This window comes from Puma concolor, chromosome A2 (assembly GCF_028749965.1).
Source record: "Puma concolor isolate L17-30 chromosome A2, mPumCon1.1.hap2, whole genome shotgun sequence".
In the NCBI taxonomy this organism is placed as follows: Eukaryota; Metazoa; Chordata; class Mammalia; order Carnivora; family Felidae; genus Puma; species Puma concolor.
The window spans coordinates 22,540,055-22,565,845 of NC_141668.1; the positions used below are offsets into that span (position 1 = coordinate 22,540,055).

At 45.0% G+C, this 25,791-nt stretch overlaps 2 protein-coding genes across 3 annotated transcripts in view; one reads left to right on the forward strand and one right to left on the reverse strand.

Moving 5' to 3' along the window:
- Positions 1-25,791, reverse strand: part of MKLN1 (muskelin 1) — a 378,677-nt gene that overhangs the window by 198,371 nt on the left and 154,515 nt on the right. The gene's annotated exons all lie outside the window — the stretch shown is intronic.
- On the forward strand, positions 5,351-11,420 carry LOC147583053 (uncharacterized). Its single transcript, XM_086689846.1, has one exon. The coding sequence runs from the start codon at positions 7,191-7,193 to the stop codon at positions 8,223-8,225; it is 1,035 nt and encodes a 344-aa protein (XP_086545972.1). The 5' UTR covers positions 5,351-7,190; the 3' UTR covers positions 8,226-11,420.

The following is a 25,791-nucleotide window of genomic DNA, read 5'->3' on the forward strand; positions in this document are numbered from 1 at the left end:
ACATCCAAGAAATGGAAGCAATTCAAGTGTCCATTGATAAATGAGGAGTAAAGAAGATGTGGTATATACATATATAAAAGAATTAAATCTTGCCATTTGCAACAACATGGGTGGACCTAGAGGGTATTATGCTAAGTGAAATAAAGTCAGAGAAAGACAAACACCATATGATTTCACTTACATGAGGAATCTAAAAAACAAATGAACAAATCAACAACAACAACAAAAACACTCTTAAATACAGGGAACAAACTGGTGATTGCCAGAGGGGTGGTTGGTGAAGGGATGGATGAAGAGGATTAAGAGGTACAAACAAAAAAAAAAAAAAAAAAAAAAAGAATTCTGACATTAATGAACTATACAGGGTATATCTGACAGATATCCAAGGGGGATTGCCAACTATGCAATATGAAGAATCTATTTTGGTCAAAGTCTTATACCTAGTCACTTTAGAGGCATTTGGCTTTCTTGTATTATTTTTTTTTTTTATAATAATGAGTGAGGGAGGGACAGAGAGAGGGAGAGAGAGAATCCCAAGCAGGCTCCACGTTGTCAGCACAGAGCCCAACTCACAAACTGTGAGATCATGACCTGAGCCGAAATCAAGAGTTGGACACTTAGGGCACCTGGGTGCACAGTCAGCTGAGTTTCCGACTTCAGCTCAGGTCACAATCTTGTGGTTCCTGAGTTTGAGCACTGCATCAGGCTCTGTACTGATAGCTCAGAGCCTGGAGCCTGCTTCAGATTCTGTGACTCTCTCTCACTCTGCCCCTCCCTCACTTGCATCCTGTCTCTCTCTCTCTCTCTCTCTCTCTCTCTAAAATAAGTAAACATTAAAAAAAAAAAAAAAAAAAGAGCCGGACACTTAATCAACTGAGCCACCCAGGTGACCCTGGCCACCTTTTTATCTAACCAATCTAGCGGTTGCTTCTTTTGGCTCAGGCACTAATTCCTGAGTCAAATTTTTCTCTGAGCAGCGGAGTTACTGGAGCTCCAGGTATAGCAGCTCCAGAGAGAAGAAACCATCTGTGGCAACCTTCTGCAGTAGGGGAGTAGGGGCACAAGAATAATCCGTGGAAGGAAACCTAGAGAATGTGTTAAAAATCTTAGTTTTGTTCCTAGGTCTGCTACTTTTCTAGCTATGAGACCTTGGGAAATTCACATAACTTCTGAGTCTCATTTTCCACCTCTAAAAGTAAATTTAATCAAACCTATCCTTCAGGATTTGAAGATCAGATGAAGGAAGAGAATGATTATAGAGTGCATAGTTTGTCTACTAGGAAATAATGTAAGTTCTCATTTAATTCATAGAAACTCTGAGATACAAATATTATTCCCCTTTCACAAATGAGAATAATGAGACTTAGAAAGGTTAAATAATTGTTGTCTTTGATTTGCTTCTTCACACGTGTGGGACAGAAGAGAGTGAGGTGAGGGTATTCCTTCCTCTGTCTGTAAGGTCACTCTGGGCCGACTGGCCCTTTGGACCAAAGGTCACACGTCCTCCTCCTCCCAAGTAATCTCTCCACACCACTCTCTCTGGTTCTGGGTTCCAGTAACCACCCCTGCTCCTTGCTTCCTGTGGTTTCCTGGTATGTTCTCACACTTTTATAAATAGTCTCTTTATTAAGCCTCTGAAATTGCCCAATTTCAGAATGCCATCTGTTTCCAGCTGGGACCTTCAGTGATATAATAACTTATTCAAGGAGGTATAGCTAGCCAGTGACAGCCAGAATCTCTTTGGTTCAAAAGCCAGTCCTGTTTGATCACATCCCATTCTTCTCAAGTGGGAAGAGACTTAGTAAATGGTAAAGTACTATTCAGATATAAGATGTTGTCAAAAAAGACTACCAGAGTTAAAAAGCAAAAACAATTTGGCCGATTTATTTATTTCCAGGCAAAGGAACACACTAGACTAAGGGGGAAAAGAGGTGTTTTTAATTGTAAGGAAGGGGTTTCATGATTGTTATGCTCACTGAAGATTAAAATAACCCCTCTCAACAGGCTGGAATAAGTCAACAGTTCTGTACATGATTGGTTAAAACAAGCTCCATACTTCAGCAGTCAGAAAAAAATAAACCTTCAGATAGGTCTTGTAAGGATCTTGCTTTAGCTGACGTGGGTCATGCAAAGTTCATGGTTTCTTTCACAGCTTTAGCTATTTAGGAGAGTAGGAGCACAATACAGTATTCAGTGTGCTATCTCCTAGGCAAGCTCTGCTGTAAATGGGAGAATTTCCTTTTACAATATTATGCAACAGATGAAGAAACTAATAACCAATTATGTTCAATGTCATGTCTAAGGTCATCCACACAGTTGGCCTTTTGCAGATCTGAATCCAGAACCCAAGTACCTGATTCTCAGTCCACTTTTTTCCTCATGTATTTAGTGGGAACTTTTGAGGACTATACTTGCATTATTCTTCTTCAAACCCTCCATAACTGGCACATAGCAGATACTCAAGAAATGTTTCCTGAACTGCATCTCTTAGTTCCTCCCAAATTTCTTCTCACCAGTTGTCTTAGGCAATTAAGTCTGCTATAACAAAAATGCCATAAACTTCATGGCTTAGATGACAAACACTTATTTTTCACAGTTCTGGAGTCGAGGAAGTCCAAAATCAAGGTGCTAGTAGATTCAGTATCTAATGAGAGCCCTCTTCCTGATCTGCACACATCCACCTTCTTGCATCCACCCCTGGTCCCCCAAAATGTGTGTCCCTCTCACTTGCTAAATACATTCATTTCATCCCAACAGCCCCAAAGTTCTTATAGCTCATTCCAGCATAAAGTCTAAAGTCCAAAGTCTTATCCAAATATTGAAAGAGCGGACCTAGACCAGCCGACTCCATTTTGTTCTGTGTCCTCCATCTTGAGTGACTATGTCCCCGACATGGCCCCCTTTTCGGGAAAACTGCAGGAAGAAATTCCCGCTCAAACCTCGCACCACGCCTCCTCCCCTTGAGTAACTTCCCGATCACCTGTTCAAACTTTCCATTCAAACCACGCCTGGCAACCTGCGCAACGGGACTCTGACCCTTCCCCATCCAATCGGCTAAGACCACGACCATCACCCCACCAACTGCCCCTAGATTCCTATAAAACCTTTGTGCTTTTGAAACTCACTCTCCAGCATCTCACCACTGCGTCAGTGCAGGTAGGGGATTGAGCTCGAGCTAGCTCGAATAAAGGCTCTTTGCTTTTGCATCGGACTCAGCTCCCTGGTGGTCTTTGGGGATCATGAATTCTGGGCATAACATTTGGGGGCTCATCCGGGATCCCCAAGACCCCCAAGGGACCCCCGACCCGGAGAGCCTGACTGGCCACGGTTAGTGTCTGTTCATTCCCTGTCTCTTCCGTGTGACCTCATTTCTGAAATTCTGGTAGTGCCCGGTGTGGCCTAAGTGGACACACTGGAGGACCACGGGCCAGGAGTTTCAGAAGACGTTCCGATCCTCCCTTCCAGAGGGACGTGGATTCCCCTCAAAGGTCTGAGACGAGGCAGGTCGCTCCCGCCGGTCGGCGTGAAGCCATCGTCTAGCTTTCAGTTTTGCTTCCACGGAGTTGGAAGACTGTTTCTATGGGCCCTCTGTTTGTCTGTTTCTGTGTTTCTCTGTTTTGTTCTGTGGACTTACTGGACGGACATTATGGGACAGACTCAGACTACTCCTCTAAGTATTACGATTGATCACTTTAAGGATGTCAGGGGAAGAGCTAACAACCTCAGTGTGGAAGTCCGAAAGGGTTGGTGGCAGGTTTTTTGTTCTAGCGAGTGGCCAGCTTTCAATGTTGGATGGCCGCCAGAGGGAAACTTCGACCTCCCTACCATCCACCAAGTCAGGGGTATCATCTCTCGGCCTAAGACGGGCCATCCTGATCAGCTCCCTTACATTATCACTTGGCAGGACCTTGTAGAAGACCCACCCTCTTGGTTTAAGCCCTTCCTAGCCCCACGCCCTCCGGAGCGGAAACCTTGCTTTGCTTTGCAGGGGACAGAGAAGAAGGAGAACAAGAAAAGTCTTACCCAGCCTTCAGCACCCCTCTACCCTGTCCTACAAGGGGGGACTGAAGAATTAATTTTTCCTCCCCCATATAACCCCCCTAGGATGCCGGAAGAACACCATCCTCCCCCTCCGGGGGAGGCAGACCCTGTTCCAAGAGCAGGAGGTGGAAATGCTCCAGTGGGAAGCCCGCCCTTTACCAGACAAAGGGCTCAGAGGGAGCAATCCGCCTCCGCCGCCAACTCCACTATTCTGCCCCTGTGAGCCACCGGACTCCCAGACGCAGAGGGGAATCAGCCCCATCACTATTGGCCTTTTGCCACCTGTGACCTCTACAATTGGAAAGCTCAGAATCCTAAGTTATCCGAGAAACCGGCAGGGCTTGTTGATTTATTAGACTCTGTTCTTTTTACCCATCAGCCCACGTGGGACGATTGCCAGCAGCTTTTGCAGGTCCTGTTCAAGACTGAGGAAAGAGAAAAAATCCTCAATGAAGCCCGAAAACTAGCTCCGGGCGCAGACGGGAATCCCACCACCAACCAGGCTCAGATAGATGCCTCCTTCCCCCTAACTCGGCCCAAGTGGGATTTCAACACAGCAGAAGGTAAGGAGAGGCTCCAAGTCTACCGCCAGACTCTAATGGGGGGGTCTCCGAATGGCTGCTAGGAAGCCAACTAGTTTGGCCAATGTAGGAAATGTGCAACAGGAAAAAGATGAATCTCCAGCTGCCTTTTTAGAACGGATCATGGAGGCTTTCCGTACCTATACCCCCATGGATCCAGAGGCTCCAGAAAGCAAGGCAGCTGTTATCATGGCCTTTGTAAACCAATCGGCCATAGACATTAGGAGAAAATTACAGAAAATAGATAAACCAGGAGAAAAAAAGTCTGCAGGACTTACTGGTAGTAGCCGAAAAGGTATATAATAACCGGGAGCCTCCTGAGGATAAGCAGGCTCACGCCATGGCGGCTGCCAGCAGTAAGCAGACTCAAGACCTGGCCAGAATACTACTAGCTACCACTGCTGACTCCCCCGAGGAACAAGACCGCCGTCTCTGGCAGCTGGCAGACGACTCAAGAGGAGGTAAAGGAACCACCAAGGTGGGGGGAAAGCAGAGGCTGCAGAAAGATCAGTGCGCATACTGCAAGGAGATAGGGCATTGGGCCCGAGATTGTCCGAAAAAGGCTGGCGGGAAGGGAAGCAAGACTGATCGAGTAAAAGTCTTAGAGCTAGATAAACTGAGTGATTAGGGAAGTCGGGGTTCGGATCCTCTCCCTGAGCCCAGGGTAACTCTTTTTTTTTTTTTTTTTAATTTTTTTTTTCAACGTTTTTTATTTATTCTTGGGACAGAGAGAGACAGAGCATGAACGGGGGAGAGGCAAAGAGAGAGGGAGACACAGAATCGGAAACAGGCTCCAGGCTCTGAGCCATCAGCCCAGAGCCCGACGCGGGGCTCGAACTCACGGAGCGCGAGATCGTGACCTGGCTGAAGTCGGACGCTTAACCGACTGCGCCACCCAGGCGCCCCAGGGTAACTCTTAAAGTGGAGGCGACCCGTGTTGACTTCCTTGTCGACACCAGAGCGCAACATTCGGTCCTCCGCACCCCACTAGGGAAGCTAGCCAGCAAGAAGTCCTGGGTACAAGGGGCAACTGGTACGAGCCAGTATTCATGGATTACCCGAAGAACAGTAGATTTGGGGACGGGACGGTTATCCCACTCCTTTATGGTAATACCGGAATGCCCCTACCCGCTGTTAGGACGGGACTTACTGACCAAGATTGGAGCTCAGATAACTTTCAGACAAGGGGGGCCTCAGGTCACCAATGGCAAGGGCCACCCCATCCAGGTCCTGACCATGAAACTAGAGGATGAATACCGCCTCCACCGGGAGGCACTCCCGAGAGAGGATAATATAGACAGATAGCTACAAGAATTCCCATCGGTTTGGGCAGAGACAGGGGGAATGGGACTAGCTGCTCAAAGGACCCCGGTCCTGGTAGAGCTCAAGTCAGGAGAAGGTCCGGTAAGGATCAAACAATACCCCATGTCTCAGGAGGCGCAGAAGGGGATCCAGCCACACATCTGGAGACTATGAAGCCTAGGGGTACTAGTTCCTTGCCAGTCTGCCTGGAACACCCTCCTACTGCCGGTCAAAAAACCTCACACAAATGACTGTCAACTGGTACAAGACCTCTGGGAAGTAAATAAGAGGGTCACGGACATACACCCAACTGTTCCCAACCCATATACTCTCTTGAGCTCCTTGGCACCCTCCAGGGTCTGGCATACTGTACTAGATTTAAAGGACGCTTTCTTCAGTCTGCCGCTGGCACCCCAAAGCCAACCCTTGTTCACCTTCAAGTGGCATGATCTGGAGGAGGGCTACAGCGGGCATCTCACCTAGACATGGCTGCCTCAGGGGTTCAAAAATTCGCCCACCATGTTCCACGAGGCACTACACGAGGACCTGGGTGAGTACAGAAAGTACTCCTACAGTACGTAAATGACATCCTGATTGCTGCGGACACGGCCAAGGGCTGTGAGCAAGGGACCCGGGGCCTGCTGGCTACCCTGGGGGCCTTGGGGTACCGGGCATCCGCGAAAAAGGCTCAGATATGCAGGGAGAGGGTAAGTTACGTGGGATACATCCTGGAGGGCGGACAGCGGCGGTTATCAGATGCCAGAAAAGAAACTGTCCTGAAGATTCCTCCTCCCCCCTCCCGAAGGGAAGTAAGGGAATTTCTAGGATCGGCTGGCTACTGCCACCTCTGGGTTCCGGGTTTTGCTGAGATCACCAGGCCTACTATATGAAGCTACCAAAGAGGGGAAAACATTTGAATGGACTGAAAAAGAAGAAACTGCCTTTAATCAGTTAAAAAAGGCCCTCCTAAGTGCCCCAGCCCTGGGCCTGCCAGACATTACGAAGCCCTTCCACCTCTTTGTAGACGAACACAAGGGAATAGCAAAAGAGGTTCTAACTCAAGCCTTAGGCCCCTGGAACCGCCCGGTGGCTTACCTATCCAAGAAGCTAGACCCAGTGGCTGCCGGCTGGCCGCCATGCCTAAGAATTATTGCGGCGACAGCACTCCTAGTCAAGGATGCAGACAAACTGACTGTAGGACAGGAGATCTGGATCACGACCCTACACGCCATTGAAGGGGTCCTGAAACAGCCTCCTGAAAGATGGATGAGTAATACACATATGACTCATTACCAGAGCCTCCTACTCAACCCTCCATGGGTGTGGTTCCACCCCAGTGCGGCCCTCAATCCTGCAACCCTGCCGCCCAACCCTGACCTAGATGCTCCACTACATGACTGTGCGGGGATCCTGGAGCAAGTACATGGATTCCGGACAGATCTGACTGACTGGCCCCTCCCCGATGCCAAGGCTACTTGGTTCACTGATGGCAGCAGCTTTGTGTGGGACAGACACAGGTATGCGGGTGCAGCGGTGGTCACCGAAACGGACACCGTATGGGCAGAGGCTCTACCCTCCGGAACGTCAGCCCAGCGAGCAGAGCTCATCGCCCTCACCAAGGCGCTGACACTGGGAGCTGGAAAACGGCTTAACATCTACACAGACAGCCGTTATGCATTTGCCACAGCTCATATTCATGGGGCAATTTATCAGAAGAGGGCGTTACTGACGGCAGAAGGACGGACTATAAAAAATAAGCAGGAGATACTTGACCTGCTTACAGCCTTATGGCTTCCTGCCACGCTGACCATTATCCATTGCCAAGGGCACCAGAAAACTGATAACCTGGTAGCTAAAGGTAATCGAAAGGCTGACCAGGCAGCCAAGGCAGTAGCCCTTATTTCAGTCCCCACCGTGACCATACAACTACCGGACCCGGGAGACCCAGTTTTACCAGACCAGCCCAAATACTCCCAGGAGGAGTTACAGCGGATCAAGAAACTCCCCATGGCCCAGGAGATAAAGGGATGGTTGTATACACCTAACAAGGAGCTCGTGCTGCCAGACCGGCTCGGAGTCTCAGTATTAGAGCACATGCATTGGTCTACTCACACGGGGGCCCGAAAATTAAAAGACTTAATCCGACATGCCAGAATCAAGATTCACCAACAGGACACCAAAATAGAGCAAGTTATATCTGCCTGCAAAACCTGCCAACTCACCAACGCGAGAGCCACATCAAATGAAAAAGGAACCAGGCTCAGAGGCACAAGACTGGGAGCCCAATGGGAGGTCGACTAAACTGAAGTTAAACCAGGAAAGTATAGTTATAAATATCTTTTAGTATTTACAGACACCTTCTCTGGCTGGGTAGAGGCATACCCAACTAAGCATGAAACGGCTCAGACGGTGGCTAAGAAGCTACTAGAAGATATCTTACCCAGGTTTGTTTTTCCTGCCATAATAGGATCAGACAGTGGACCAGCTTTTATCTCGAAGGTAACGCAGGCAGTAGCCAAGGCTGTGGAGGCAAACTGGAAATTACATTGTGCTTATAGGCCCCAGAGCTCAGGACAGGTAGAAAGAATGAATAGACCCCTAAAAGAGACCCTTACCAAATTAACCATGGAGACTGGTGGGGACTGGGTGACTCTCCTACCGTATGCCCTTTACTGGGTTAGGAACACTCCTTACACCTTGGGTTTTACTCCCTACGAGATCATGTTTGGCAGGCCACCCCTTATTATTCCCAACCTTTGAGCTGAACTTCTTATTGAATTTAAAGATCAAGAACTTTTTCTTTCCTTGAGAAGGCTCCAGAAGGGCCACGCCTCCGTGCCATCTACGAGGCTGGCCTGACTCCAACACCTCATCAGTACAGGTCGGGAGACTGGGTCTACATCAAGAGGCACTGCTGAGAGACCCTCAAGCCGTGCTGGAAGGGACCCTACATTGTGGTGCTGACAACCCCCACTGCTCTCAAAGTAGACGGCATCACGACCTGGGTCCATCACACCCACGTTCGGCCAACAGACCCCTCCTCAGTCTGGAAGGACTTCATCACATGATGGGCCGTCAATCGGGACCAACACAACCCGATCAAGCTCAAGCTACAACACATTCAACCCACCTAATATTGGTAACTGTTAGCTCTGCTTGTCACTGCTCATGCTGCCAAGAGTCCCCACACCCCCCAAAACATCACCTGGAAGATCATAGACACCAGCTCAGGGACGATACTTAATCAGACTTCCCAGAGCCACCCCAAGGACACTTGGTTCCCAGAACTTTACGTAGACCTCCAAACTCTGCTCCCCTTGTCACCATATGCCCCTGGATTCCATGCGCAGAACCTTTATTTCTACGTCTGCCCCGGCCACTCTCGCTCAAGCACATGTGGGGATGCGGCTGACTACTTTTGCGCCTCCTGGTCATGTGTCTCGACGGGGCACATCTGGTGGACCCCACCACACACCAGAGATCTCATCATGGTAAAGCGGCCCAGTGGCCCCCGACCGCCATATGCCTGGGGGTGTGGTAATCCCATAGTTATATCCTTTACAAGCCAAGGTAAAAAAACAACAGGATGGGAGAGTGGAAAAACCTGAGGATTCAGGATATACGACCGGGTTAGGCTGGGAGCCAAGGACAAGGGAACATTATTTACCCTCTGATGCAAGTGACTCCCCTTGCCCAGCAGTCCACCACGGGGTAGGACCCAACCAAGTACTAGTTCCCTGACCTGCCCCTGCCCGGGCGGCCATGCCCAGAAACACCCAGGCCCCGGCCACACAGCCCTCCATATCCCCTGTCCCTACCAGAGCGTCACCCGCATCTCCTGCCCTGGGTCACAACTTACTATCTGATACAGACCTCCTGTGGAGCACGGTTGTCGGAGCATACCAGGTACTAAACACTTCTAGGCCCGACCTGACCAAGTCCTGTTGGCTCTGTCTAGATGTCCAGCCCCCATATTACGATGGTATTGTCATTAAAGGCAATTATACAACAGCCTCCAACTCTAGCTCCTGCAGATGGCAGCAGGCTACTGCAAGACTAACCCTCCAGGCGGTAACAGGGCAGGGCACTTGCATAGGCCACGTGCCCCCTGGGCAGTCACATCTCTGTAATGAAACCCTAACAGTCCCCAGGGAGACAGTGTATCTACTTCCCCCCCAAAAATGCATGGTGGGCCTGTTCCAGTGGCCTTGCTCCCTGCGTCCACTCCCAAGTCTTTAACTCCTCGAAAGAAGGCTTCTGCATACTCATGCAGTTGATCCCCAAGCTAGTGTACCATTCGGGGAAAAAAATACTTAACAGGTTAGGCTCTACTAACCCCCGAAGTAAGAGAGAGCCTATTACAACCCTAACTCTGGCTGCGCTCTTGGGACTGGGATTAGCGGGGGCAGGGACTGGAATATCCTCACTCGTCATCCAGGACAAAAACTACGGAACCCTAAGGGCAGCCATTGACTTAGACATAGAAAGAATTGAGAAATCAATTTCTCATTTACAAGAATCCCTTACTTCCTTATCAGAAGTAGTACTCCAAAACTGAAGGGGATTAGACTTATTATTCATGCAGCAAGGAGGACTATGTGCAGCCCTAGGAGAAGAATGTTGCTTCTATGTTGATCACTCGGGGGTTGTAAAAGAATCTATGGCCCTCATAAGGGAAGGGCTACAAAAACGAAAGTTAGAGAACAATCTCAGTCCTGGTACGAGTCTTTGTTCAACTGGTCTCCCTGGTTAACTACCCTCATCTCGGCCCTTGCTGGACCCCTCGCCATCCTGCTCCTACTAGTAACCCTCGGACCCTGTATCATCAACAGGCTGGTCTAGTTTGTCAGGGACCGAATGGGGGCCATCCAACTAATGGTCCTCTGTGCTCAGTACAAGGCCTAATAACAGAAGAGGACAAAGTAGAAATGCAGCCGGTCCCATGATTGGGTCCGCAAGCTACATGACAAGGGGAGAATGAAAGAGTGGACCTAGACCGGCCGACTCCATTTTGTTCTGTGTCCTCCATCTTGAGTGACTATGGCCCCGACATGGCCCCCTTTCCGGGAAAACCGCAGGAAGAAATTCCCGCTCAAACCTCACACCACGCCTCCTCCCCTTGAGTAACCTCCCCGCTCACCTGTTTAAACTTCCCGTTCAAACCACGCCCGGCAACCTGCGCAATGGGACTCTGACCCTTCCCCAGCCAATCGGCTAAGGCCACAACCATCACCCCTCCAACTGCCCCTAGATCCCTATAAAACCTTTGTGCTTTTAAAACTCGCTCTCTGGGGCGCCTGGGTGGCTCAGTCGGTTAAGTGGCCGACTTCGGCCCAGGTCATGATCTCGCGGTCCGTGAGTTCGAGCCCCGCGTCGGGCTCCGTGCTGACAGCTCAGAGCCTGGAGCCTGTTTCAGATTCTGTGTCTCCCTCTCTCTGACCCTCCCCCGTTCATGCTTTGTCTCTCTCTCTGTCTCAAAAATAAATAAACGCTAAAAAAAAAAAAAAAAAAAAAAAATTTAAAACTCGCTCTCTGGCATCTCACTGCTGCATCAGTGCAGGTAGGGGATTGAGCTCCTGCGAGCTCGAATAAAGGCTCTGCTTTTGCATCGGACTCGGCTCCCTGGTCTTTTGGGGATCACGAATTCTGGGCATAACAATATCATCTAAATCCAATATGGATGAGACTCATCCTGAGGCAGAATTCCTCTCCAGCTAGGAACCTGTGAAACCAAGTTAAGTGCTTCCACAATAGGGTGGTAGGACAGACTAGAGACAGACATTTGCATTACAAAAGAAAGAAATTGGAAAGAAGGAAGGGGTGGTAAGTCCCATGAAAGCAAGGGAAACTGAGTGAGAGCTTAAAGCCTGAGAATAATCCCCTTTGGCCCCATGCTGCCTTTAGCACCACCTTTTGGACCCCCCAAAAGAGGGTCCAGTTGGGGATGGCCACTGCTTTACTGTCTTGCCTGAGAAACGCTCTCCAGCTCTACCCGGTGGTGGTCACACCCCCCGGGCTCTGGGTAGCCCCGCCCCAGAGCTGTGGGTGGAAGCCATCTGGCCTGTTGTAACAGATGATAGCCTCTTTTGAAACCCTGATGGTACCCCTAATGATCTCGAATTGTTTTCAGGATCATTCTTTCCCTGTCTTGAAGAATAGCTTTTGTTCCAACCTAACAGCTCTGTGGTCCTAGTCCTATAAAATGCAAGACGTCCAACAGCCTTTCTTCATTCCATCCATCTCCATCCCCTTCAGTTCAATGGAGTATCCCTGCTGGGGTGGCTGATTAGTTCTACGATTCATATCCACGCTAATCTCTTTATCATATGGTCAGTAAACCGTACCTTTAGTTTCTTTATGCTTTCTCATTTTTTGTAATGTGGACAGTATTAGGATTTTCCAAAGCTTTAAAATTTTTTTTTTTCAACGTTTATTTATTTTTGGGACAGAGAGAGACAGAGCATGAACGGGGGAGGGGCAGAGAGAGAGGGAGACACAGAATCGGAAACAGGCTCCAGGCTCTGAGCCATCAGCCCAGAGCCCGACGCGGGGCTCGAACTCCCGGACCGCGAGATCGTGACCTGGCTGAAGTCGGACGCCTAACCGACTGCGCCACCCAGGCGCCCCAGGATTTTCCAAAGCTTTAAATTCTGGTTCCTTTTTGCATAAGTTCTATCATCAGTTCATATCTCTCTTCTCTTATTTTACCAATAAGCCGTCAGGAGGAACCAAGCCACTTCTTCAACACTTTGCTTAGAAATCTCAGCTTGAGATTTCACAGGGTACAAGAACAAGATTACAAATCAGCCAAATTCTTTGCTACTTTATAACAAAGATCACCTTTCCTCCAGTTTCCAATAACCTGTTCCTCATTTCTGCCTGAAACTGGAATGGCCTTTACTGTCCATATTTCTAGCAACATTCTATTCATGTACTATCTAAAAAAAAAAAAAAAGAAGGCATGGTCTCCAGCTCTCTTCTTTCTGAGCCCTTGGCAAAATCACCTTTAGTAGTCTCTTCACAACAATATTGAGTTTTTCCATCATGCACCCCACCCCACCCCCCGACTCCAGCCCCCACCCATTATCCACTTCCAAAGCTGCTTCCACACTTTTAGGTGTTTGTTACAACAGCACACCCACAGTTAGCCTGTGCTACTGTAACAAAAATATAATAGACTGGGTGGCTTAAACTAACCTTAACAATAAAAGTTATTTTGCCAGCAAAAAATGGGTTTACTCAGAAATAGCAGATGGGTGCCTGGGTGGCTCAGTCAGTTAAGTGTCTGACTTCGGCTCAGGTCACGCATTGTCTCACAGTTTATGAGTTAGAGCCCCGCGTCGGGCTCTAGGCTAACAGCTGGGAGCCTGGAGCCTGCTTCAGATACTGTGCGTGTGTGTCTCTTTCCGCCCCTGCCCCATTTTCACCCTGTCTCTTTCTCTCCCTCTCAAAAAATAAACTTAAAAAAAAAGTTTAGAAATAGCAAATAGCAGAGATTGCAATTCAGGACGTGCAAGCTACTGCAAAACCATACATAAGTTCAACAAACAAAGGAGAGGGATGTTATTTTAGGAAGAAGAAAGAAAGAGGAAGTCCGGAAGGATTGTTTTGAATGAAAGGCCATTGGAGAAAAGCAAGAGTTCAGGGTGATGACTTCTCATTAGCTGGTTGCAGAGGGAGTCAATGTCTTATAGAAGATACAATATACATCTTTTCTCTGTTAGGGCCTGTAATTGATGATTCTTTCCTGGTGATGATTCTTCTGTTGGGGCCTGTAATAGACACTTATGTTGGGAGTCTATAATGGACAATTCTTCCTATAACTGACATTGAGTGGTATGTCTGCCCTCTGTCTTCTTTAGTGAGGTTTTCCTTTATTAATTTTCATACAACAAACATTTATTTCTCACACACGCAGGCTGGGAAGTCCAAAATCAAGGCACCAGTAGATGTGGTGTCTACCACCCTATTCGTAGTTTGCAGATGGCGGCCTTATTGCTGTATTGCTGAGAGAGAAGAGTAAAGGTCTCATCCCCCACCCTTTTTTTGTTTGTTTGCTTAATGTTTATTTATTTATTTTGGGAGGAAGAGGCAGAGAGTGGGAGAGCCCACTTAGTGGGGCTTGATCTCATCAATCACTTAACCAGTTGAGCCACCCAGGCACCCCTGGTCTCGTCCCCTTATAAAGGCCCTAATCCCATCAAGAGGCTCCACCTTCATGACTTCATTGAAATCTAATCACACCTTTCAAAGGCCACTTTCTAAAACCAACACATTGGAGATTAGGGCTTCAACATACAAATCTGAGGAGAATACATTCATTCAGCCCATAATGTAGTTTATGATTACATTTTTTTTTTTTTAATCAAAGGAGTTTGCTTAGGGATCATCTATAGATCAGAAGACTGGAAAGAATTAGAAGCATGGGGGCTGCCCATCCATTTTTGGCTAGTAAATGAAGAAAATGATCATAGGGATTAGAATTTACCCCAAAATAATTCCCATTGAGCATTTCTTGCATACCAGGAATATGCATGCATTATCTCAATTAATCCTCACAGCAATCCTGCAAGTAAACTCAGATTTTTGGAGGTCAAGAGTTGGCAAACTCATATGTGCCCTATTATCCAATTCTCAATGTATGCATTCAGGATTCAGAAGGCCAAGAGGAATATGTGATGTATTCCCACGACTAATGGTTCTGTCTCAGTCTTATTTCTGTTCTCTCATGGTTCCCATATTAACTCATTTCAATTTTGCTCTTGTTGTTTGGAATCCTTTCTTTGAGCACAACATTGCAAAAAGGGGAAGATGAAAGCAAATTTGTAAGTAAGCTCTTTGCAAGTAAGGAGATACCACCTTTATTTTTTAGGACAAGGAACTTCTGCCAGCCCCGGTGGGACCTCTGTCCTGCCAGGTCACAGGTGAACACGGAGATTAGTTTCAGGTGTGAAGCTCAGGTCTGTCTGCTCCCAGGAGATGGCAGCAGCAGCCGCCACAGCCTCAGCCTGCTGGAGATAGCAGACAGGATTCGTCCTTTTGCCTCTTGGCATCCAAGCCTAGAAATTCCTGGTATTAGAGACCACTTTATCCCTCCCTTGGTTTGCTCGGCTTGGTTGGAGCTGAGGCACAGGGAATGCAGGAACTGGCAATGATTCGTCATCTCATAAACTCCTAGTTTTTTTGTAAACACTTTGGTCTGAACTGTGACCTTGAAGCATGTGTGAAGGAGGACCAGGAAGTCTCTGGCCAGAGAAAAGAGCTTCAAAAAGAAACAAATACAGTTGACCCTTGAACAGGGTTAGGGGCACCAACCTCCCTCCCCACTCTCTTGCAGTCCAAAATCCATGTATAACTTTTGACTCCCTAAAAACTTAACTACAAATATCCTACTGTTGACTGGAAGCTTTACCCATAACATGAACAGTTAATTAACACGTATTTTATCTGTTATGCATATTATATGCTTACATATTATATTCTTACAATAAAGTAAGCTAGAAAAAGAAGAAAACATTATTAAAATCATAAGGAAGAGAAGATACCTTTACAGTACTGTACTATACTTATCAAAAAAAGAAATCCACTTATCAGTGGACCCATGCAGGTCAAAGCCACGTTATTCAAGGGTCGCCTGTAGGAACTTAAACACTTCCATCCACACAGGTGTAAATGCAGAACCCCAGCTGACAGTTTGGTGCCACACAGAGAATATAGAGTCTCAACCCAACCTCCCAGCTACCAGCCAGCTGACCTTGTCACTGAACCTGTCAGAGCTGCAGTTTCCTAGCAATCAGCTTAGCATGGATGCAGTGATGTAAAGTGCCTGCTAATTCTTAAATTATGAGTTACTGTACTTTTATTTTCTGGATTCAGTAAGCTTGGGCCTTCGCCCTTTCAGAATGTTAAAAATCCTAGACACAACAAGTGCTACAGGAGCCAAGTAATCCCAGGTGAGCACATATCCTGGTTCGGCGAACACTGCCAGGAGGTGGGCAGGAATCCCAGGAAATGTCTGAACACCACGCAGCTATGGATGAACTGTCAACTGCTGGGGGTTGCTTTGCAAATTACCACATCTAAATGAGGCTGACAAAATAATATTCCAGAAAGCAATTAAAACTGATTCCTAGTGTATTTGGAACCAGAAGTCCTTTTGGGGAAAGTGAAACAGGCTCAGAAAAAATTATCCTACTCCTCTGGGTAGAAATGTTTGAGGTTAAGGGGCACCTAGGTGGCTCAGTCGGTTGAATGTTGGGCTCTTGATTTCGCCTCAGGTCATGATCCTAGGGTCGTGGAATTGAGTCCCACCTCGGACTCCACACTAAGTGTGGAACCTGCTTAAGATTCTCTCTCTCTCTCTCTCTCTCTCTCTCTCTCTCTCTCCCCTGTGCCCCTGTCTTCCACTCACGCTCTCTCTAAAATAAAAAACATTAAAATTAAAATAAATTAAAAAAATGTTTAAGCAAAAGAAGTGTTTGAGGTTAAGGGAATTCTTAAGTCATGATCTGTCAGTGCTTCTGTCCCATTGTTACTGTCAGGAGCTCAACATGGTTTTTGCGAAAGAGAAAATGTAACTCACTCCTCTCATTTCCTCCCTGCTTCATGACCTCCTTGTCCTGGTCTTCATCACCTGGACTGCTTCAACTTGCATCTATTTATTCAGTAAATACTTACTGGTCCCCTACTATGTACCAGGTGCTGGGAATATACCTAGCTTATTAAGGAGGTCACAGTCAACTAGTCCAAATATGAAATGGGTTAAATATACAAAGTAGCCAGAAAGGATTAGCATATAAATATAAAATACAAAGTGACAATAGTGGCCATAGTGGTGGTTAGCAGTAGCATTATCTCCATAAGGACACAGGCCAAATATCTTTCCTAATTAAAGCTCTATCTAGAGTATAGTAGACTCATCTAGATTAGACCTACGGGTGTTAGCCCCTGCGAGTCTGTAAGGCAACCTCTTCTTCCCCTTTCACATGAAAGTCATCATATGAGAATCCCTTTCTGAGTTAAGAAACTTTGGATCCAGAAAGACACTTTATTTATTTTTTTTGTTTATTTATTTTTGAGAGAGAGAGAGAGAGAGAGAGAGAGTGATTGAGAGAGAGAGAGAGTGAGTGGGGGGTTGGGAGGGAAACAGAGGATCCCAAGCAGGCTCTGTGCTGATAGCACAGAACCTGATGCGAAGCTTGAACTCATGAACTGTGAGATCACGACCTGAGCAGAAGTCAGACATTTAACTGACTGAGTCACCCAGGCACCCCTAGAAAGCCACTTTAAATGGAAATATGTACTATGTCACCTGACATGAAAGGATCAGGCTGACTGGGGACGACTTCTTTATGTTTTCTGCGTTAGGACATCAGCACAGTTGATGATCGGGTTAAATAAGTTTCAGTGTTAACTGAAACAGAGAACTACAAAATGACCAAAATAGAAGAGCATAGTGACAGCGAGTTCTAGGTGGTTCTGCACTAGAAAAGAGAACCAGATCCAGCATGCAGAGCAGGTCAGAGAGTAAGGGAACAGGGATGTCGTGGGACAAGGGACTCGGCTGAGCTGCACAGTACACCGAACAAACACAAAAGAAGCAAACCAGTTCTCCTGGTTCCCCAACATCTCAGATCAGTCGGAGGAGGTCAGCTGAAGTTTGTCTTCAGAGAGACACCAGATGCCTTCATACTGTTGGAACAGGACCAAATCATTTCTCAAATGCAAATTTTTATAGAGACCTTATATTGATAATTTTCATTTATTTTCTTCCTGTATATTTCCAAATAAGCTCAAAATCATTTCCTGTCCCTTCACCTCTACAACCAACTTCCAGCAATGCCACTTACTAAATATAGAGCACAAAGGTCAAGAACCTCTGGCCTTTGGCCTAATTTTATGCAATTTCATGTTCAGGTCACTGCTCTAAGAGCCCAAAAAATAACCAGCATTATAATGGGATTCTCTGGTGAGCATGTTGAGAGAGATGCCACTGAGCAGTGGCTCTCATTCTTGGCTGCATGTTGGAATCACATGGGGAGCTTTTAAAACTTCCCACACCACATCCCCAAAGAGTTACATATCAGGGGCGGGACCTAGGCGTTGATAACATTAAGTTTCTCAAAAGGTTTCTCTTTTTTTCTTTCCCTTAAAATTATGGATGTGGCTTTATTTACCAAAGATGCTGGCTGGGGCTGGTTCTGCCAGCCAGGTGCTTAGTTTCTCAAAAGATTTCTATGTGCAGCCAAGGTTGAGAACTTTTCCCCCTTATGCTTACAGGAAGCTGTTGGTACCTGACAGCTAAGCTCTCCTTCTCCCTTTGGAATTTGTCTTGAGAAGTAAGCATCAGGAAACCAGATGCAGCAATGGCAGCTAGTTTGGACCTCCACTTAGTCGTAAGATTCCCATTTTAACTTTCCCACCTTGTCCACCAGGTCTACAATGAAAATTATTTGGTACTTAAAGTTGTGTTTCAGGGAGAATTGATAACAGGTGATGCCAGTGTAAATGCCATGCTCTAGAGACCCCACCTTCATCCTAAAAGCAAACAGAAATGCTTTTTTAAATCCCCCATACTAGGTCTTTTTCCTCTCCTTTTTAAAATTTTTTTTTTACATTTATTTATTTTTGAGAAACAGAGTGAGACAAAGCGTGAGCAGGGGAGGGGCAGAGAGCGGACACACAGAATCTGAAGCAGCCTCCAGGCTCTGAGCAAGCGGTCAGCACAGAGCCTGATGTGAGGCTCGAACCCACAGACTGTGAGATCATGACCTGAGCCGAAGTCGGACGCCCAACCGACTGAGCCACCCAGGTGCCCCACCTCTCCTCCTTCTTTACCCATTTTTCTCTAACCCTCTCTTCCTACCTATCTCCTTCACTGCTCTCCCATGCTGTCACTGACTCTCTGTCCTATTCCTCTTACCCCTTGTTTATCTTTCATTACCTTCTGCATCTCCCTGTTCCTTTTGCATCTGACTTGACTCCTTTCACTCTTTATTGTCTTTTCTCCCCCTTACCCACAACACACACCTCTCTCCTCTGTTTCATCATCTTTTCCACTTGCTGCTCCTTAATGGACTATGCTATAGAATAAAACCATTGTCAGATATTTATAATTACTGAATCAAGTATTTGTTGTTAACTTTAAAAGTAGATAAGTCGTGGGGTTCCTGACTGGCTCAGCCACTGAAGCATGTGACCCTTGACCTCCAGGTTGTGAGTTTGAGCCTCCCCCCCCCCCCCCGTTGGGCATAGAAATTACTTAAATAAATGGAAGCAATTAAGTTCTGAAAATGCTATATATGTCTCTCCAAGGAAAAAGAAAGAAAAAAAACCTTGCTCATAGCATTCTTTAAATACTAACTATAATAACTATTTTTCTTATAACTTCCTTTATTGACCTAAGATTACTTTTGTCATGTAGTTCAGTGACCCTCAATACAAAAATGGTTCTTTGTTCTTCAACAATCCGGACAGCAGTAGCTGACACCACCTTAAAAAGAGAAACAAGCTAAAAACAGTAGTTGAGTGTATGCGCCCTGAATTGCATATTCAGTTGCAAAATCATCATTATCATTATTATTGTAATTGCAGAGAGGAGGCATTTAAATAATTGTTCAAAGTATCTTCTTGAGGAAATAAGTAAATCAGGGCCAGCTGTCACAAATCAACCTACAATAATAATCCCGTATGTGCATCCTCAGTATTCATAGCAACTCTACAATAACAAATTTGTGCATTCATCTAATGTCCTTAAACAACCTAAAAAATAACAGACAAACCTTGATCAACTCCAGTGTCTCACTTGGTAGTTGACCTATGCTTTTAAGCCATGTCCCTGAACAACCTTAGAATCATAAGCCACCAAACAAAAATTGTACCACCAATTCAATGACAAACTGGGTGGGTAACCCAGCATCTACCTGCTCTGTTATGGCAACAATTCTGGGTACACAAGTAGAGTGGAAACAGGATAGATAGACCAGCAGACAACTAAAACATTTAGGAGAAATATCCACAAAGATAGACAAAGATTGACTTGAAACTTGTAAACAAGCGGGAACTATGAGAAAAGAGGAAAGGTCTTGTTTTTAGTTTAGTGAAATCAGCCAAAAGTATTTGAGATTTTTCTCTTCCCAAGATACAGCTGTGAAATGACTAATAGGAATTAAGTGAGCCTGCACCAAGAACTGAATGTGCCACTTCACTGGGAACAGAAAATGTTCCCCTGATAGAGGCTGTCCTCTCAGATTAGTACCTTGGGTATTTTAAAGAGGATCAGCCAGACACAGATACGGTGCATTTACAAAGAACAAGAATTATCCAAGCATCTTTGAAACTTTTCGCTGTATCATTGGTGCTTTGGGATCATGTTTATGTCTTTAATTCCATGTCCCTGAAGAAACTCAGGAGAGAGGGAAAAAGGAAGAGGGAGAAAGAAAATTTCCCGCCACGTTGTTTTTTCCTTGCTGGGCTACTGTTGTGTTCTAGTAGAAGTCTTCTTGCAGAAGACTTGGCCTGGCCAATTTAAGAAGGGTGAATGACCAGTACTTAAGAAAGTTAGTAACTGCCCTGATCCAACCTTCCCAGGGTCTAAAAATCACACAACTGGTTGCAATGGATCAATATTATTTGCATATTTGCATATCCCCTGCTAAAATCATGCTTCCTACACACAGCCTCATCCTGTTTCAGTAATTAAAATATTTTTTCTACAAAAGTATCAGAAGGGGTACTGATTGACATTTTGAAAGATGTTTCAAGGCACAATCTGTGTATTTTTTTTTCTCATTGTAAAAGTGAGACACCAACTAAATTCAAACTTCAAAAAAGTTTAAAGGGGAAGGGCACCTGGGCAGCTCAGTTGATTAAGCAGCTGACTTCGGCCCAGGTCATGGATCTTATGGTTCGTGAGTTCCAGCCCGGCATTGGGCTCTCTGCTGTTAGCACAGAGCCTGCTTCAGATCCTCTGCCCCACTCTCTCTCTGGGATCCCCTGTCTCCCTCGCTCTCTGCCCCTCCCCTACTTGTATACACTCTCTCTTTAAAAATTATTTTTTAAAGTTTAAAATGGAAAGAAAAATCTCACTCTTATCCCAAGATAAGCACTGTTAACTATTTGTGTATTCTTTCCACATAAGCATATATAATATATACACCATTTTTATACAAAGCAGGTCATATAATATACAGTGTCCTATTGTGAGATAATAGAAAATATGCATGTTGGTTTCTAACCCCTCAGTTCCTGGCACAGAGCTCCTAAGGCCCTTGTACATTTCTAAGTGAGAAGAGCACCAGGAGCACCTTTTGTTCTAATATTTGGTCTTTGATCCCACTTCCTGACACAAGTTCCTAAATCCCTTTGATTTCCTGGCAGTGTCTTTTGTTCTAGTGAGGTGGGCTCCTGGATGGCTCCTGAATGGGGGCTGATCCCCAGAAAGACCAAACCATGATTACAAGCTTGGAATTTTCAGCCCCACCCCTCACTCTCCACAGAGGGGAGAAGGGCTAGAAATGGAGTTAATAATTGATGATGCCTTCATGTTGAAGCCTCCATGAAAATCCCAATAGTATGGGGTTCAGAGAGCTTCCAGATTGGTGAACACATCCAGTTAACGGGCGGTTGACACAGCCCACCCAACTCATTAGGGACAGAAGATCCTGCACTTGGGACCCTCCCAGACCTCATTCTATATATCTCTTCATCTGGCTGTTGTTCATCTATATCCTTTACATTATCCTTTATAATATAATAAACTGGCAAACATAGTGTTTCCCTGAGTTCTGTGAGCTCTTCTAGCAAGTAATCGAATCCAAAGGGTTAAGAGGTCATGGGAAACTCTGATTTGCAGCCAAGACAGAAGTTGTGAATAACGTAGGGACCTACTACTTGAGAATGGCATCTGAAGTCAGGAGCAATCACATGAGACTGAACCCCTAACCTGTGGGATCTTACTCTATCTATAGGTAGGGCCAGAGTTGAATTGAATTGCAGGATACCCAGCTGGTGTCACAGAGAATTAGTTGGCATGGGAAAAACTCCCACATATCTAGTATCAGAGTATTGTGAGTGTGGTGGTAGTGTGAGAGCAAAGGAGACACACGGGAAGAAGACTGGGTTTTTCCTAAACACCCATACCTTGCTTCATTCATTTAATAATATGTCAGAAATATTTCCATGTCAATACATGTAGAGCTTCCAAGATCTTTTAATCACTGGATATGCCATAATTTATTTAACCATTGCTCCATTGAGGAACTTTTAAATCATTTCCACTTTTTGGTATTATAACCAAATGTTTCCATGAATCATTGGGAACTTGTATGACTCTATCTGTAGAGTAAATTCCTTTAAGTGAAATTGCTAGGTCAAAATATATGTACATTTAAGATTAAATTAGATGTTTCCATATTGTAACCCCAAAATAGTTGTTCAGAACACATTTCTACCAACAGTACAAGTTTACTTATATCCTTACTAAAACTGAGTTTTATCAAACTTGCAACTTTTTGCCAATCTCATAGGTAAAATCTTATCACATTGTTGTGATTTGCACTTTGTAAGCACTAGTGGAGTTGTGTTTTCTCCCCCGAGTAGTTTTTGCCATACTTACTTTATGAAATAGTTGGCCATATTCTTTGCCCATTTTTCAGTTTTCCTCATAAAACTGTTAAGCTTTCTTTATATAATAAATAAGCACTTTTTCTCTTGGGTTTCAAATAATTTTTCTTCTGTGCCATTTGTCCTTTGGCTCTATTTACAGTGTTTTCTTGTTTTCACTGTTGTCATATTAGTTTTCACCGTATGAAAGTTTATTTTTTTTTTAATTTAATTTTATTTTTAAGTAGACTTCATGCCCAGCACAGAGCCCAATGCGGGACTTAAACTCACAACCCTGAGATCAAGACCCAAGCTGAGATCAAAACTCGGATGCTTAACTGATTGAGCCACCCAGGCACCCCTACCCTATGAAAGTTTTAAATGTTTTATACCAAAGGATTTATCAACATTTTCCTTTTTTGGTTTCTGAGGTTTGTCTCTGTTTTAAATACTAGCCCTCTTGCATGATGGGTCTCCTTGTAGTTACTAACACTTTAATGTATCAGGGTTTGATTTGAATTCCACTGTGTCATATAGTATAGGTTAAATGATTGGATTTTACTATGGAAAGAAGAAACTTACAAAGTCAAGGTCGTTAAGAGAAGGGAAGATCCTCTTATTGTCCCTGGCTGACCTGCTGACCTCACGGAATGGGTTGTGTTCCAGGGAAGGGAACTCTGCCTCTCTTTTGATCTCTTCTTTGTATAAAACAGGTACGTGTGAGAGTAAGCCTTATCAGTGAAAGGAAGAATCAGACTGTCTTGGCATTAGGCAGCCTGGATGTTAATGCCAGCTATTTACCAGGGTCGCCTGGGAAACACACAAACTGCCCAGCATCTAGACTTTTGGGCCCATGGGATGTTAACATAAGCAAAGCCAGTGGTCCCACGGGAAGCTGAGTGTGTGGACAGCTCCTCAGCCTAGGAGAAACCCCTTTCCTTAGGCTCCATTCCTCCCCATACCTGGTTTGAGCTAGCTCATTGTCCACGCAATGCAGAATGAGCACCTAGATTCATTTACTATAAGCCTACTCTTTGTATCACATTAGTTAAGGAGTTAGGGAATGGAGGTGAGATGGACTCTTTTTTTTTTATTCCCAACTTTTTATTTTGAATATTTTCAAAGGTCACAAGAATGACACAATGACTGCCTTTATATTCTTCACCTAGATTCACCAATTGTTAACATTTTGTCATCTCTGCTGTCTCTTTCTATAAATACACATTTTTATGCATTGAAGCATTTGAAAGTGAGTTGAATACTTTATGATGGTTCACTAAAATAATTCAGTGTACATCTCCCAAAAATAAAGGCATTATCCCACATAACTGCAATGCCATTTTCAGACCTAGGAAAATTAATGATTCAATATCTTTAATTCCACATCGAAATTTCTCTAATTGTCCTAGATGTCTTTTATGGCCATCTTTTTTTGTTTGATCTAAGATCTTAACAAGGTCCATACACTACATTTGATTCTGTCTCTAGTCCAGGGTGCCAAGGTGAACATCCAGCTTTTCATTGTCATGACTGGGGGTGCTACTGGCATCTAGTGGATAGGGACCATGGATTCCTGCCAAGTATCCTATAATACACAGACAATCCCCCCTCCACACACACACAATGAAGAATTAGCTGATTCAAAATGTTTAATCTCAACTAGTATTAAGATTAAAAAACCTCTCTAGTCTATCTAGAACAGTCTACTCACTTTTTCATCGTTGTTTTTCATGACACTGACTTGTAATACCCAGGCCAGTTGTAATGTAGAATGTCCCATGCTCCAGGATTTTCTAATTGTTTCCTCATGGTTAGTTTCCATTTGAACATATTTGGCAAGAATATTACTTAGATCATTGTAATAGTTAGCTACTACTGCATACCAACCCACCCCCAAACTCAGTGGCATTCTATTAACAGCCATTGACTAGGTAGTTCTGCTGATCTGGGCTGGGCTAAACTGATTTTGGCTGGACTCATTCATGGATTTGCAGTCATTTGGCAGATTGGGGGCTTGCTGGTCTAGGATGACATCGGCTAGGATGACTGGGCTCAGCTCCATTAATTGATCACACTTAGCAGGCTAGCCCTGGCCTATTCTCATGGAAGAGGAAGGATCCGAAAGAAAGTGGAAGTATGTAATGTCTGTCAAGGCCTCGGCTTAGAACCAGCACTCTGTCACTTCAATTGCATTATGTTGGTCAACAAAGATAACAAAGCCAGCCTATATTCAAGTGGTAGAGAAATAAACTCTACCTCTCAATGGGAGTTGCTGCAAAGTCACATTGCAAGGGGTGTGGATAGGGACGGAAAGAATCTGGGTCTATTGCATTCAGTCGATCAAAGTGATATTGTGTACCTTATCATACACATATGATACACATATACACATATCATATACATATGATTGTGTGCATCATATCAGGAGGCACATAATGAATGTCAGCTTGTCCCACTATTAGTGATGTTAATTTTGATACCTGATTAAGTGGTAACTGACAGCTCTCCTTTGGAAAACCATATCTTTCACATACGTGAGTGATGCTTTGGTGCACTGCTATCCTGTGTCTATTCTGTTAGCCACTGTTTTTAGTTTCCTAGGGCTACTGTAAGGACGTACCCACAAATTGGGTGGCTAAAACAACAGAAATTTATTGTCTCATAGTTCTGAAGGCAAGAAGTATAAGAACAGTGTGTCAGTAGGGCTCCCTGTACAACTTTAGGGGAGAATTTTTCCTTGCCCCTTCCAGCTTCTGGTAGCCCAGACATTCCTTGGCTTGCAACGGCAGCACTTCACATCAGCCACCATATTCCCATGGCCTTCTCCCTGTGTCTCTGTGTCTTCACATGACTGTCTTCTGTAAGGACACCGGTCATACTGGATTAGAGACCTCATCTTAACTAATTACATATGCGATGACCCTATTTCCAAATAACATCACATTCTAGGGTCCTAGGGGTAGGACTTCAACATACCTTTCTTGGGAGACATAATACAACCCATAACACCCATCAACCCTTCACCCAAGGTTTTATCATCCACTCATAGTCCTTGATTGAATGAGTTCTTACATTGGGGATTGCATAACTGTTTTTCTTAAGCCTCATCATTTCTTTAACATTTATTAGCTGGCATTCTTCTGTAAAAGAGAAGGTTTTATTTTCCTATTTCTTTCCCTTCTCTTCTCTCCTCCCCCTTTTTAATTACTTTGAATGTGTGGCTTTTTCTTTTTATACACCATCATTTTTATACAGCCATACAACA